This window comes from Microcaecilia unicolor, chromosome 3 (assembly GCF_901765095.1).
Source record: "Microcaecilia unicolor chromosome 3, aMicUni1.1, whole genome shotgun sequence".
NCBI classification, from domain to species: domain Eukaryota; kingdom Metazoa; phylum Chordata; class Amphibia; order Gymnophiona; family Siphonopidae; genus Microcaecilia; species Microcaecilia unicolor.
The window spans coordinates 429,721,411-429,738,130 of NC_044033.1; the positions used below are offsets into that span (position 1 = coordinate 429,721,411).

The 16,720-nt window shown below is 45.3% G+C and overlaps 1 protein-coding gene across 3 annotated transcripts in view; it reads right to left on the bottom strand.

Moving 5' to 3' along the window:
• Positions 1-214: 214 nt before the first annotated feature.
• Positions 215-16,720, bottom strand: part of TRIB2 (tribbles pseudokinase 2) — an 80,800-nt gene continuing 64,294 nt past the window's right edge. For all 3 annotated transcript variants that reach the window (XM_030198852.1, XM_030198854.1, XM_030198853.1), the window contains exon 3: positions 215-850. In XM_030198852.1, coding sequence (XP_030054712.1) covers positions 382-850 — 469 coding nt within the window. In that variant the 3' untranslated portion in view covers positions 215-381. The remainder of the gene's footprint in view (positions 851-16,720) is intronic.

Consider the following 16,720-nt stretch of genomic DNA (forward strand, 5'->3'; position numbering starts at 1 on the left):
ATTTCAATCTGGTGTGAGTTGCAACTAGCATAATGGAACAAATAAACAGAAGTGATAAAGCTGCACCAGAATTGGCATGTGCAGTCTCCTTGGCTCCATAAGGTGAGAAGCTACAATTGCTCCATGCTGCCTTTTCTCCAAATCCAATTAACTTGTTAGCAGAGCCCTGCCCTCTCCTCCCCCCTTCCCCACCCCACCCCACCAAGTGTCCCCATGCTACATTTGAATAATAATTCCTTGTGGGCATTCCCTCTCAAGCCAGGGAACTCAAATAGGAACAACTCTTGCTACCAAGCTAGGCCGATGCAGGATGTGATTAATACAGTCAAGGACTCCTTCACGTGGCCGCATCCAGTACCTTCTAAATACCTTTCTTTGTGCTCAGTTAAAAAATGGGTCTATGTCCTCATCCATGTTGACATCGGGCACCAGCTGATCAGAAGCTTCTTTAGCACCATATCCTGAACTAGATGCACTGAAATCTGTAGAAAACCAAGGATGGTCCAGGATTTCCTGCGAGGTCAGCCTTTCTGATGGCTCCCGGCGCAGGATGCTACGTATGAGGCATTTAGCCTTGGGGGATAGTGTCTCTGGAATGTTAAACTGCCCACGGCGAATCTTGCTGAAGAGGGAACTGGGCTCAATGTCATGAAAGGGATAACGTCCGACTAACATTGTATAAAGCATAACGCCTAGACTCCACACGTCTGCTGCTTTGCCTGAGTAGCTGCCATTCGTGTTCAGGATCTCCGGGCTCACGTAGGCTGGGCATCCATGTTTGTCAGAAAGAGAGTCGTCATCCCCTTGCAAAATATAAGCATCTTCCAGACTTTCCAACTTTACCCTGGTCCTGTAAGGTGAGAGACAAAGTGACAAATGTAAATTGTAGTAAGGAATTTGACTATTTAACATTACACTCTATAAGAATTTTGATATATTGTGCTAATTCTTCGCTCAGAAATGCAAATAAGATATATCCATCTAGTTATAACCGTTTACTAAGCTACTGGGCTCCCTCTTAGGTCTTTACAAGGAAAGACTCTGAGTAAAATGAGCAGCAACAAACCCGGTGGGGGGGGGGGGGGGGGAGAGGACCAAGGGCAGGGCGAAAAGAGGAGAGAGAGATGCTGGACTGTGCACGGGGGGGGGGGGGGGGGGGGGAGGGAAAATAGGGAGAAAAGTCAAATCAAGGGAAAAGGATGGAGGGAGAAGAGAGAGTGAGAGATGTTGGGCTGGGAGAGAGGGAGCAAGAGATAATGGACCTTAAGTGGACAGGGTGGAGGGAAGCAAGAAAAAAAGAGAGGTGTTGGACCGGGGGGGGGGGGGGGGGGGGGGTTGAGAGAGAGGGAAGAGAGAGAGAATGGACCTAGGGGTAGATAAGAAGAGAGGAAGGGAGAGAGAGTTGGACTTGGATTGGACTTGGAGGCAAAAGTAAGGAAGATATATATTTTATCATTTAACAAACGAACATGGACTGTTTAAAGTTCAATAATTAAAATTTTAAACACTGTGTTATCTTTATTGCCACAAACAACATGCATTCAAAAACCTGAACTAGTGCCAGCCACACCTGATTCACTGTCATCATCTAACAACTTATGTTTTATAATTAAAAATCTAACCACGTCTAAGAAGTCCTAAAAAAAGAATAAAACATAGAAAGGAACTAGATTCAGACCCTCACCAAATACTGATTGCAAATTAGATATACGAAAACAAAAACTGAACTGGTAACCCCAAGAAGCCTCAATTCAGAATGGTCCACGTCACTGCCAAAAAAAGAGCATCTACATGAGTGACTGTATGATCCTTGCGCAAAATACTTGGGAATGCACCTACCTTCTGAGAAAACCTAAGGAATTAGGAGCAAGGTCAAATCCTGAAAGAATCTGTTAGCCAAGCATAATGGATCAAACATGGTAAACTAAAGTTACAAACACTTCAGACCTCTTGGCTTGTTACACTCAGCAGCAACGTACTGAGCACTTGTCTGCCAAAGGCCATCACCTTTTAAAATCTTACCCCCAGAATTTTCAAACTAAGGTGGATCAAACAATGCATTTTTTTTCTAATTAAAATATAAATACACACACTGCAGTGGTTTAAGGTGTATCACTAGAAGAGACCAAGCACAAGCAATAAATGCATTATTAATATGCAGGAAGATCTTGCTCATGTAATGTTAAAATAATAAAAAATAGCCAGTCTCAAACAGCAGGCTGACTTTCAGTATATTAATTCACTTAGTTTTGAACTAACAAAACACACGTACATAATATAAACTACAAAGCTCCCAATAATGAGGAAGAGAAATGCGGATTTGACATTGCTAGAAGGCAGGATCACCCTCTGTACCCTCTCCAGCCCCTTTCTCCCCAGACACATACACACCGCCTCTGAGTTTAGTATCAAGTATGTGCATAAGTATGATTGCATGTATGAAAAAATCTAAGAAACCAGAAGGAAACACAACAATGGGAAAAAAAAGCAGTGGGAGGTAGGGGAGCAGCTCAAAACCAAGGGTAGGATTCTGGGGGATCTCCTCTGATGCTTCAGGGGGCATTCTGCACAAAAAAAAAAAAATATGAAAAATTCTGCAAAGTTTCTGCACACTTTCTTTGTATTTTTTTATCTGCAGAATTCTTCTGGCATCTCCCCCAGGCATGAAATACCCCCACCCCATAGTTTCCCCATACACTTTCATGCAGACCTCTACCCCATTCCCATGGTGCACACAAACACACACACACATAGGCGTCAGACACTTTTTTCCAGTCTCCCTCCACACTACATACACCTTTTTTTTTCAGCCCCCTCCCTGTACCAACACTCCATACACCTTTTCTAGCCCCCTACACTCCATCCATCTTTTTTTCCATCCCCCCCCTGCACACACACTCCATCCACCTTTTTTCCAGTGCCCCCTGCACACACACACACCATTCATCTTTTTTCCAGCCCCCCTCCCTGAACCCACATGCCATCCACCTGTATTTCCAGCCCCCCTCCCTACATCCACACTCCATCCACATATGTATGGATCAGAGGTGGGGGAGAGGGAGGCACAATTCTATCAGTCCTCATCTCAGATTCAGAACATTAAACACTGTCCTACCGCTTTGGTGGCAAATCACGGTTAATTGGCACTGTGCAGGTCCTCTGAGAACTCCCTTAATACTGTAATTCAGCACAACACTTGCTGTCTGGACTGATGCAGCATGGCTCCAACTGACACATGCATGGGCCAGCAGCACGTGCAGGTTGGCACACACATGCACCAATAGATCAGGTGACCTCTGGCGTTACTGGCCCATGCACATGCCAGTTGGAGCCTTGCTGCATCAGCCCTGGTAGACAGTAATTGCGGCTGTGCTGAATTATTGAAAGGAGAAGGAAATGGCGGTACTTGCTACTGAGAGCTGGTCGCACATTCCTCCCTGCCTCAGGGCCCCAGCGCTACCCCCACCCCAGCCTCAGTGTCAGTCCACACCTTTGGCAACACTAGTCGGGCAGCGGTGCCCCCAACCCTTGCTGCATACAAAGGAGTGAAGCAGCTAGAAAGAGGAAGAAAGAAGGAAGGAAGTGCTGCAGTGTCTGCACACAGCTGCAGAGCAGTGAAAGGGCAGGCAAGAGGGGATTCCCAGGGAATCCTCTCTCAGCGCAGCACACTGGTTGAAAAATGCTGCTCTAGGGTATACATATTCAGGTCTTCCAGTCTCATCTCATACATCTTTTGCCGCAAGTTCCATATCATTTTTGTCACCTTACTCTGGACCGCTTCTAGTCTTTGTACATCCTTAGCATAAAAACAATAGCCTTGGACTGCAGCAGCAACAGCTCAGACGCCCAGTCCAGCTTGTCAGTTGTCACTGCCCCCCCTGAGTGCCCACCCACATCCCCCTGCAACCCAGCCAGGCTCAGTGACAGTTGTGGTGTGGGAAGCAGCTCATTTGCTTATGATGACAATAAAGATATTTACTGTCATTGTAAGCAAAACTGAAGACATACAGTGCAGCACTGAAATCCACAATACAGTACTGCAAATAACAAAGCAAGCTCTGGAGCAAATGTGAAAAACATTTTGAATATAACCCCTTCCTTCCCCCTTCAAAGACCCCTTGAAAACTTCCCAAACCCACCTCCAACTCCCCTTACACCCCCCCCCCCCCCCCCCCACAATCCTCTCCTAACAGAAAGAGTGCAAAACAATATATACTTTGTAACTTTGATAAATTGTTTTGTACAAACCAATATGGGGGCAAGCTCCGCCCACTGGCTTCAGCCCAGATAATGGACCAGATAGGCTCCTGCCACCTCCTGTCATTAGACCTCATTGATGTAGCCAGATTCCAATTTTTGGGTGGACCTGAGCACAAAGATGGTGGGCATGAAATTCTCTCTTCATCTCTAAACCCCTTCCTCCCACCCACCTGTGGGCTGCATCAATCCCCCTCACTTCCACTCCTCACCCTGCCTGTGAGCTAGCACCTCCCTCTGAAGAAATACCAAGCAATAAACAGTACAAAGTAATAGTACAAAAAAAAGATAATATTTGAAATATCTATACCGTTTCCTGCAAGGTCTGAACTGAATACATCTTCTGAAGTCTAAAAGATATTAATATTTGTGTCCTATCTCCTCTTTCCATTCTTTCTTTTAAGCAGATCATCTTTGGCTCCTTTAATCTATTGGTGATTTCCATCACAGGCAATTAGCATTTGGTGGTCCTTCCCCTGACCCACCTCTATTCTTGATAATATTCTTTGTATGCACTCTTCTGACATGAAAGTAATACTGACGACCCATACAGAGCTATACCACACTATAAGCAGACACGTACACACAGACTGGCAACCTTGAAGTTTTCAGGGATGTTACCAGGCTACTTTGTAGGGATTGTTAGCTTTTTGGAGGAGAAATTTGTGGTGTTTGAATGTCTACACTCCAATTGCATCATTTCTGCTTATTTTCTGACTTTGGTGGAGATGCCATAATTTGGACCATTTTCCATGCCTTTTAAAGTAATTTTTCCTTTTCCATAAGCTTTCTGATGTCTACTTTGATGTTGAAAGTTGATACTATCTGAAAAAAGGGTATATTTTCTAACACTTCTTCAATGTCACTTGATGACTTGGAATTAATTAGCACTGTTCCTTTTGACACTCCACTAGTCACTTTCCTGCACAGAACTGGACTCCATTGTGCCCTGTTGTGCAACATACTTCTCACCCAGTTTTAAAATCCCTCTTCTAACTCAGAAACTGTTTTCCTCAATTAGTTTTCTATGAACAGGGTCAAAGACTTCCCTGAAATCCAAATCTACTATTCAGGTTGCATCAGAGAAATTCATTTTGTTCAGCAAGGATTTTTTTTTCCTTTCTTGAAGCTAGTGGATTACATAATAAGCAGCAATACCTTAACCGAGCTACCTAAGGATAAAACAGTGTTTCCATTACATTCCCTGTCACCAATATCAAACATATCTGTAGTTTTCCACTTCCTGTTACCACTCTGTGCCTACCAAATAAAGGAGAAATACAGTAAGGGAAAGGTGCAGCTGTCATTAAGCCAGCCTTGGCCTATGTGCCACTGTCCATCTTCCCCTAGTTGACATCTTTTCAGAGATACTGCCTATAAAATTAGACAACTCTACTTAAGGTCTCATTAAAAAACTATACGGAGGCTTATTTTTGAAAGAGGACGCCTATCTTTCGACACAAATCGGAAGATGGGGGTCCTTCTCTCAGGGTTGCTCAAATCGGCATAATCAAAAGCCGATTCTGGGCGTCTTCAACTGCTTTCCATCGCAGGGACGACTAAAGTTCACGGGGGCGTGTCGGAAGCATAGTGAAGGTGGGACTGGGGCATGCTTAACACATGGGCGTCCTCGGCCGATAATGGAAAAAAGAAGGGCATCCCTGATGAACACTTGGCCGACTTTACTTGGTCCATTTTTTCTTGCGATCAAGCCTCAAAAAGGTGCCCGAACTAACCAGATGGCCACCGGAGGGAATCGGGGATGACCTCCCCTTACTCCCCCCAGTGGTCACTAACCCCCTCCCACCCTAAAAAAAAAAAAAAAACCTTTAAAAATATTTTTTGCCAGCCTCTATGCTAGCCTCAAATGTCATACCCAGCTCCCTGAGAGCAGTATGCAGGTCCCTGGAGCAGTTTAAGTAGGTACTGCAGTGCACTTCAGGCAGGCGGACCCAGGCCCACCCCCCACTACCTGTTACACTTGTGGTGGTAAATGTGAGCCCTTCAAAAACCACCAGATTCGCGCCTTAGGGTTAGAGACACCCACCCACCTACCCATCAGAAGGGTTGTAAAGATTTCCATGATCCATGCTCCACATGCTTTCCCCACTTGTTGGTTTTTGCATTGTATGTTTGTGATGGGTTTGAGATAAGTTGTTGATTTGATGATTGTGACTTTAGTAAAGATTTTTAATCATTTTTTAACAAAGGGGAAAGAATGTGAAGCATGGACTCGTGAATTGTTTGTGATAACTGCGTGTATCTGTGTTTGACTTAAGAGGGGAAAGAGGAGGGGCGGCTTTCTTCATGGAGGTAGATGTAGTTGTGAAGGTGTAGTTCTTAGGAACTGGGTAGGAGGGAGTTAGGGTAGAGAAGTGGGAACAGTTACAGTTCAAACTCCTCTTAGTGACTTATAAATGCATTCACTCTGCAGATCCTCAGAACCTCTCCACTCTCATCTCTCCCTGCACTCCTCCACGGGAACTCCGTTTACTGGGTAAATCTCTCTTATCTGCACCCTTCTCCTCCACCGCTAACTCCAGACTCCATTCCTTTTATCTTGCTGCACCATATGCCTGGAATAGACTTCTTGAGCCGGTACGTCAAGCTCCATCTCTGGCCGTCTTCAAATCTAAGCTAAAAGCCCACCTTTCTGATGCTGCTTTTAACTCCTAACCCTTACTCACTTGTTCAGAACCCTTATTTTATCATCCTCACTTTTAATATTCCCTTATCTCTTATTTGTCCTGTTTGTCTGTCCTAATTAGATTGTAAGCTCTGTCGAGCAGGGACTGTCTTTTCATGTTCAAGTGTACAGCGCTGCGTACGTCTAGTAGCGCTATAGAAATGATAAGTAGTAGTAGTAGTAGTATGTAGGTGCCCAAGTCACCCCTTAGGGCTATGGTAGTGGTGTACAGTTGTGGGGAGTGGGTTTTCGGGGCTCAGAACACAAGGTAAGGGAGCTGTGCACCTAGGAGCAATTTCTTAAGTTCACTGCAGTGCCCCCTAGGGTGCCCGGTTGGTGTCCTGGCATGTCAGGGGGACCAGTGCACTACGAATGTTGGCTCCTCCCACAACCAAATGGCTTGCATTTGGTCGTTTCTGAGATGGGCATCCTCGGTTTCCATTATCGCCGAAAACCGGGGATGACCATCTCTAAGGTCGACCTAAATGTTGAGATTTGGGCGTCCCCGACCGTATTATCGAAACGAAAGATGGCCTCAGGAAAACTTGGGCGCCCCGTTCGATTATGCCCCTCCACATTCTCCTTTCTACTGATGATCTCTCTGTGTGTATGTTATAATTCATCTGGCTGTAATGTTCGTATCCACTGAAGAGGACAAAACAGTTTTACTAGTACTTTTGATTAATCGCAGCCAACTAAAATGTTTTTTAATGGCAATTAAAATTATTAACTGCAATTAATCAAAAGTATTCATATATATCTTAGTGCATATCTTAGTGTTTATTAAATCGCTATTAATACACATGTTTATTTATTTATTTTAAAAACTTCTAACCTGCTTACAATCTAAGCAGCTACCATAAAAACATACATATTAAAAACCGATACACAAACATTAAACAAATACAGTGCTACATACTGTCTCCATCATTATAATTCACCATCAAAGTACTGCTGTATACACTCTTCCTTAAAATAGTTCAACAAAACTAAGCAATCATGGCAAGAAGTGGCCTAGTGGTTCGGACTGTGGCCTAGGAGCCAGAGGAACTGGGTTCAATTCCCACCTCAGCTATTGCTAATCCAGTTCGCAGTTCGCCGGCAACAGTGAAGTGCAGCAGGCAGTGCACAGCGCTTCAGACTGCCTTCACTTTTGCTTCTGTTTCACCTGTGCCTCTGGTCCCACCCTTCCGCAAACAGAAAATGAGGGCGGGACCAGAGGCAGAGCTGAAACAGAAGGCGAAAGCGAAGGCAGTCTGAAGCACTGTGCCGTGCCTGCTCCACTTCACTGTTGCTGGCGGACCACGAGGTAAAAAGTTTTACAGAACAGCCGGCACTTATGAATGGGAGGGGCAGTTGCACACGTCCTGCTTCCACTGGGAGGCCACAGAGAGGGAGCGAGGCGCGGGGTTGTGGGACTCGGGCATAGTAACATAGTAGATGACGGCAGAAAAAGACCTGCACGGTCCATCTAGTCTGCCCAACAAGATAAACTCATATGTGCTACTTCTTGTGTATACCTTACCTTGATTTGTATCTGCCATTTTCAGGACACAGTGGGTGCATGGAACTCGGAGGGCAGGGGACGAGAGGGGGGGGAGGGAGACAAAAGAGGGGGGAGAGGGGGGCCTGGAACTCGAAGGGGAGGGGTGCTTGGAACTCAGAGGACAGGGAGGGGTGCCTGAAACTCAGAGGACAGGGAGGGAGGCAGGAACTCGGAGGAGACAGGGAGAGAGGTAGGGAGGGGGCCCTGGAACCTTGCTAACGCCCGTTTCATTTCTGTTGGAAACGGGCCTCTTTTACTGGTTATTACATAAGATTTTCTGGTTATGATTACTAACCAGTTATGGGTTAGACTTACTAAAGGAGGTTAACACCATTAGAACTATTATTAGTAAACAGGTCCCACTACATAAAATGGAACCTACACTAATGCGTATTAATGAATGCTAGTGTGCTGTAGTGCCTTTAAGAGGAAAGTTATCAAGGTACGGTTAAAAGCAAGCTTTTACAGCAGCTTGATTTACCACAGGAGTCAACACGTTGCCAATTACTGTGGTAAATGAATAGCGCTGCTTTTGAGACACCTCAAAAATCAATAGCGCTACTTCTGGGGGCATTGGGCCTTAAAGTCGCTGTCCCCGCAATGCATCCACCCCCCCCCCCCCCAAAAACAAATAGCCCCCATCATCTATACAACCTAGCAGCCCTGTACTTGGTGGTCCAGTGCTTGCTGGGCAGGAACGATCCCCGGTTGTTTCTGTCTTGCCAGTGCCATCTCCAACATAAGATTACAGATTTAAAATGGAGAGTGATTGATGTGATTAGAGAAAGGTGGGACGGTGGTGATTGCGAAAAATTATTAAACTATAGTGGACAGTTTTGGATTTATTCTCTTAATGCTGTGGAACCCCATGGATTAAATCGTGTAATCGATTGGATGTCCTTGATTTGAAATTATCTACTGCCTTGTATCAGCTGTTTTCAGTCCGGAAGTTAGAGTGACGTCACTATTAAGTTTGTGTAAATACCTTTAGTAGACTGAGTGGTGGCCATCTTTGAGATATTCGACACAAAGTTACAGGTCTGGGGGAGGGGGGTTAGAGACCCGATATTGGCAGTTTCACAGAATTCTGCACTGTACAGTTGCACAGAATTCCCCCAGGAGTAAAGTCGTATGTATCATCTGCTTGTCTAAATGGGTCTTCAACAACTCAGCCTCATTTGGACTCTAACCCTTAGCAAATAAGAGAGTCACCAAATTTAACAAATACCTATCAACTTCAAAGGTCTGGAAAAACTAGTAAAGATTACCAACCTTCTAACAATTCATCACGTTGTGTTCTTTATGTGTATTGCACAAATCCCTTTTACTTGAAAAGGTTTTGATTAGAGGGGAATTTTGGTTACAGCCACTGCAGCCGTCCAAACACAGTACAGCTCAGTCTTCTAGGTTTAAATTTTCAGGTGTTAAAGTTCAAATGGAAAAAACACTGCTCAGTCTGAAAATGTCACCTGTACAAATGATACAGCATGCCAAAGACTTTTGCACAGATTCCCCCAAACTGCATAATTTTAAACTTCAGTGTGAAGAACTGAAAGGTCACACAATTTGCAGGTTATACTCATGTTTTGCTGGGTTAACATACATGTCTGTGACTACTAGCTCTCCAATAAAAACCTCCATCAGATCAGTACAAAAAAGCATCCCACCCACCTAAAAAATAAATAAATTAAAAATCACAGTAGTATGGTTACCATATGGTCTATTTATGAAACTGTATTTACATTTTTTTTGTAGGTCACTGTGGGTGACCCTACAGCCCTAGAAGGCCTGGGAATGAGTAGATTACAGTTTTAATACTGAAGCTGAATAGCACTTTCCGACCTTACACAGAGTATCTGGTATCTATCTGGTCATTGACAAAATACTGCATTAGCTTAATGGGGTTTTTTTTCTAAACTGAATCAAAGCCATTTCAAAAGGGGAAGCTATTCTGCCTCTGAATGCTTTTCCCATTACTAGTGAATGAAACCACAGAAGAGCAATCCGAGGGCAGTGCAAGTACTCAGAGACAGGAAGTGCGTCTTTGTGTCCATGGAAACAGACAGGGAAACCCATGAAAAACACAATACCACTTTGAGTTCTTTATCAATATGCCATTCACTGTTGCACTCAAAACTACCCAAGGCAGCCTGATCAATCAGTGCACTTCTGGAATATCCCCCCCCCCCCCCCCACAACCTTCAGTATACATCCACTTCTGACCAACAACTTTGGGATCCAGCCTGGCCCTGCATTTCTGCAGGGTGATTCATCTCGCTCCTGTTTCTCTAGCTGTTAGCTGCTGCCAGTCCTCTCAGAAGAGACTGCTGCTTTAATTCCGCAAATCAGTCCTTGACAGATTTAAACTTGAAAACAAAATAGAGGTTCCAAGTATGTTGAGGATATGAAAAGTCACACGCAAGGGGCGTGACACACACACACATTTAGGCTCCCAGGGGCGGCCCTATAATGAAGCCAAGGCAGCAGCCTCAAGCGGCACTACAAGGGAGCGGCACCTTGCTGCCGCACTTCTCTTCCAGCAGTATCTTTCCTTCTCTTCTATTCACTGCCACCACCACCACGCTATGTACACAACTGCCCCCCCCCCAGACCAAAATTTCCCTTTTTCCCTCCCTCTTCCCCCAAGTCTAACTTTAATTTTATAAGCTGCAGGGCGGCAGCGGCGGCAGCAATTCACATGTGCTGTCCTGCCGCCAGCCCGGCATTCTCTCTCTACTGCGGTGGCCCACCCAACTTCCTGTTTCCATTGGGGCTGGCCGCAGTAGAGAGATGTCGGGCCAGCAGGTCAGCGTCTGTGAATCGCTGCTGCCACCCAGCAAGTTTTGAAACAAATTAAAGGTAGACTTAGGGGAAGAGGGATGAGGAAGGAAGAGCGGAGATGATGGCCTGCTGGGTGTGGGGAAATTGGGCTCGAGGTACTAGAAAGAAGGGAGGGAGAATGTCAATCTTAGGAGGAGAGATGGAAGGGACAGAGGGAGAGATGAGAGACTTGCTGACCTGAACATGTATACCCTGAAGGAAAGGAGAAACAGGGGTGATATGATACAGACGTTAAAATAATTGAAAGGTATTAATCCGCAAACAAACCTTTTCCGGAGATAGGAAGGCAGTAGAACTAGAGGGCATGAAATGAGATTGAAGGGGGGCAAACTCAAGAAAAATGTCAGGAAATATTTTTTCACGGAGAGAGTGGTGGATGCTTGGAATGCCCTCCCACGGAAGGTGGTGGAGATGAAAACAGTAACAGAGTTCAAACATGTGTGGGACAAACATAGAGGAATCCTGTTCAGAAAGAATGGATCCTCAGAATCTTAGCCGAGATTGGGTGGCAGAGTCAGTGGTGGGAGGCGGGGCTGGTGGTTGGGAGGTGGGGGTAGTGCTGGGCAGACTTCTACGGACTGTGCCCTGAAAATGACAGATATAAATCAAGGTAAGGTATACACAGAAAGCAGCACATATGAGTTTATCTTGCTGGGCACACTGGATGGACCGTGCAGGTTTTTTTTCTGCCGTCATCTACATATGTTACTATGAGAGGGGAGATAAGATGAAAGACAAGGATGGGGTAATGAAAGGGAGGGAAGAAGAGATGTCAGATTCATGGGAGGAGGGCAAAAGGGGGTGGAAAAGGGAAAGGGAGGATGGAGGAGGAGGGATAGATGGGAAAGGGAGAAATGGACTTCGTACAGGGTGAAAGGGGGCAAATGGGGAGATGGACAAGGGGGAGAGGAAAATGGGGAGATGAACTTGGGGGAGGGTTGAGGTAGAAAATGGGAAGATGGACTTGGTGGGCAGTAGGGGGGGGGGAGAGAGAGAGAGAGAGAGAGAGAGAGATGTCAGATAGGGTAGAAGGTAGGGAAGGAGAGATGTCAGGGGTGGAAGGGTTAAAAGGGTGGGGCATGGGATAAGGAGGGGGATGTTAAGAATGCAAGATACCAATGTGCCGCCCATGTTAAAACTATTTCTGTTGCACTCCTACACCATTTTTCATTTCCTACCCATACCATCCTCCCAAAACACAAAACCATTCACCTCAAAGCTCCCAGTAACTAATCCTAGATGTCTGCAGGCTGATTCAAAGACAAACTACAGAATCTCCATCAAGACAACTGAACATGCAGCTACAAATCCCAGTCACTAGAGGGAGATGTTAGTGATGCACTCACCTCAGACACAGTTGCTTGAGAAGGTGCAGATTTACTGAATTTATTGTGATATTCATATATAAAAACCTATTAACTACTAATCATTTCTACAGCACTACTAGATGTATACAGCACTGTACACCTTATATGCAGGTACTTTCTGTCCCTAGAGGGCTCACAATCTAAGTTTTTGTACCAGGGGCAATGGAAGATTAAGTGATTTGCCCAAGGTCACAAGGAGCTGCAGTGGGACTTGAACCCAGGTCGCCAAGATCAAAGCCCGCTGCAACAACCATTAGGCTACTCCTCCACTCCAACTTTCTACTACTACTAATCATTTAATTAAGGTTATTAAGAAGAGATTCATATTCTAACTGTGCAATGGACACAGAAATATCTTAAATATGGGTCTACAATCATTCTACAGCTACCAAAAACAAAGCCCAATGTCATGTATTTAAAGTCTATATCATGCCTTTCTCCAGGCTTCTTTGGTTCAATCACTAGGGACAGGTAGATCCTTTAGAATCTTGCAGAGCTTGCTTATCCCTCACTATTGAAAATATAATGAAACAGTGCCCCCCCCCCCCCCCCCCCAATACACATTTTTAGGCCTGTAGGTGGAGGACTACTGCTCAGCACCAGAGGGAATAGTAGACTCACAAGAGTATTTGGGTCAGTTTGAAAAAAAAAAAAGCCTACGATATGAACTCTTAAACACAACTGAACGTCCTTTCATTGTGCCCAATAAAGAAGAAAATGCAGTTGCCTCCCTCTTCCTTTAGTATCATTTCTACATATGGTCCCCCAGCTGGACAATAACACATTCCTCTTTTATAAGTTATTGTGGGGCCCTTATACTAAGCTGCACTAAGAAATGGGCTCACACACAATCAGTGTTTGAATTGCTGGAAGATTATTTTTAGATGTGGATTTATCTAAGAAATGGGCTTAGCATATCCATATGCAGACCTTTCCTGTGCGCCAAGCCCATATCTAGCGTGGATGAACATTCAGCCTTTTTCTATTGTATCACTTTCTGGTTGTGTGCTGGACACACGCAAATGCTAACATTCAAAAAATATATATCATGGGAGCACTTACCACTTCCTATTTAGGAGGTGCTAAGGGTTCCTGTGTTATGGGCAAGATAACCAGCTAGCACAGTGGTAATATCAGCGTCCACACCCCTCCTCATCCCCCCAAAATAAATACCATGCGCTTAAGTACATGAAGATGACAAAACTAACACAAAACACTTTAGCACATCCTGCGTTCGGCCATTTTTCCTGCATCAGTCACACGTTAGCACTAACGCAGCTTAGTAAAAGGGCTCCTTTAGACAGGGCCGCAGAGAGACAAAGTCGGGCCTAGGGCAGGACCACCCCCCTCCTCGACGCTACAAGAGAGAAATCCAAAACAGAATTGAAGTTTCACCGCCACTTACTGTGTCTGCTCTTTCCCTTGGTCTCTCTCCCACTCCTGTGTGACGGGACAAAGGTTATCGCATTAACGCAACTCTGCCGCCACAGGTCCTTCTTCCTGCTGTGTCCCTTCCCACCTATGAGGAAACAGGAAGTACTTCACACAGGCAGAGGCGGGACAAGACATAAAAAAGGACTTGTGGCGGCAAGAGCTGAGTTAACGCGATAACCCGGGTCCCAGCACAAACGTGGAGAGAGACTGAGGGAGGAAGCAGATGCAGTGACGGTCAAACTGCAGTCCAACTGTCTGCCTGAGTGCCTGCCTGCCTTCGACAGCTCCAGGCCTCTCTTGCTCTAGAGTAACAGGTCTCTGTTTTGAAGAATTATTTTAAAAAGGAGTATGTCTGAAATCTCTTTCCCATCCAACAGTGGCAGGAACACTACATTTTCAAAGACATATATTTAGATCCAGCAACCTAAACATGCATGGGGCTATGCCAAAAGCATATTTTAAAATGCAATCCCTTTTGTTTCTGTGAGATCGTTTTCTAAGCCTGTACCTAAAGTTCACCAAGTTATCCCAGTGAGAATGCTGCTGCAGTTCCAACAGCGCATGGCAAAACGAGCAGTCAATACAAAAAATATTCCCCTTTGTTTAAGCCCTAGTAAAAATGGTATCAATTTTCAAACCTATACATTTTGCTATAACAGTGAACATCAAAAGATCAATTTGATAAGTGTGTGGTTTTATCAACAATGCAACATATAAGAGTACAGGAACGAGACCACAAGGTCTGCAAAATAAGCTTCAAAAGCGTTAAAAGAAAAGAAAAAAAAAGGCGTAAGAAAAAGTGCCAGAGTAGCAGAGTTACAATGACCACAACCAGATCCAAACCAAACAGAATGCTCAGGAAGAGCATTAACACCCTGCTCATTCAGGAATCTGCTGACATGACATTACCACTGCAAAGCACATGCTGAATGAGCATTTGCTCTTGGTTCCACGGTTTTGTCTCTTGAAGGGGTGCAATTACAATTTAAAACATTTGCCTCCTAATTCTATCATCTTAGCTCCCAAATGCAAGCACTTTAGTAACATTCAAGTGCAAAAGTAGCAACTGGGTGCATAGGAGGGAATTCTATAAACGGTGCTCAAAAATCAGCACTAAACACTATTCAGTAAAGGATGTGCACTCTTTATCGAACAGTGCATAGTACCGATTCCCGCTGAAACGGAGTTACGCATGCTGAAACGGAGTGAATACCGGCGCCCAAGTTGGACGCGCTTACTCGGTATTCTATAAATGCGCATGTAACTTCTGACATGCCTGTGCCCCTCCCATGACCACATCCCCTTTTGGGATGTCCGCTATGGGAGTTAGGTACCCTGCCTTATAGAATAAAATGCAAATTTTAATGAGTGCCAGTATCAATAATTGCTTTTTGGCACCCAATTAATGGTTAGGCACAAGTTAACCAATTAATTTGCACATATCTCTTGGCGGCATTCCCAAATTCGGGCGCTGAAGAATACGGGAGAAACTGTGCCAACTACAAGGGGGGTGCACACAGGAACACAGCATGGGCGGGTCCCACACTCATGCGCGTAACATAGAATACTATATGTTATACGCTCAAATGCAACATTAATGTCTGCTTTTTACATTACAAGCAGGGCTTTTTTTTGAGGGGGTACTGAGTACCGGCACCTTTTCCACTGTCTGCTAAAACTGACCCATTGCCCCCAAGTTTGAATGATAGAGCTCAGGCGCTACATACCAATTCTGTCTTGTAATAGATTCTGTGCCTGGTTGCAGGGGGCTTGGCTATTATGGGGTGGGTCCCTCAGTGATCACCCCACTCCTGAAGAATGAGAACTGGCACCTTTTGTGCTTGAAAAAAAACCACACTGATTACAAGTGATAGTGTCTCAATGTTGGTGCGCAAATGCCGACGTATGCCGTATTCTAAAATGGAATCTGGGTGCCCAGATGTCATTATAGAACTCGCACTCCGCACTTTGTATTATAGTGTCCAAATCTGGGCGATCATTATGCAAAAACCTGAGAAACATCATAAAAATTGGACGGGAAAAACAGGGCCAGTCCTAGGGTCTCTGGCGCTCCCCTGCAGACTATGTTGACGCCCCCCCCCCCCAGCATCTCCTTTCTCTCTTCTCCCACCCTGCCCCTGTCCAGCGATTCTCCTTCGCCCCATCCCCCTCCCATTTATGGCCACCTGCCCGCCCTCTTCTCCCCCCAACATCCCCCTTTTTCTTCTTGCCACCCTGCGTAGTTTAAGTCTTTTATAATTTACCTCCGTCACAGCGGCCGCGTCATTTCAAAGCCCTGCCTGTGTCTCTAGGCTTCCCTTCCTTCGTGAGTTTGTTCCCTCAGAGTCCCGCCCTTGAGGAAATGACATCAGAAGGCGGGACTCTGCGGAACGAACTCACGAAGGGAGGGAAGGCTAGAGACAGGCAGGGCTTTCAAATGACGCGGCTGCTGGGACGGAGGTAAATTAAAGATTTAAACCCTCAAGGGCGGCACGGTATGGTGCCGCAGCGGCGCCCTTGAAGGCAGGCGTTCCCCTGCGGTGCTTACCCCGCTTACTGGGTTTGACTGGCCCTGGGGGAAAATATTTC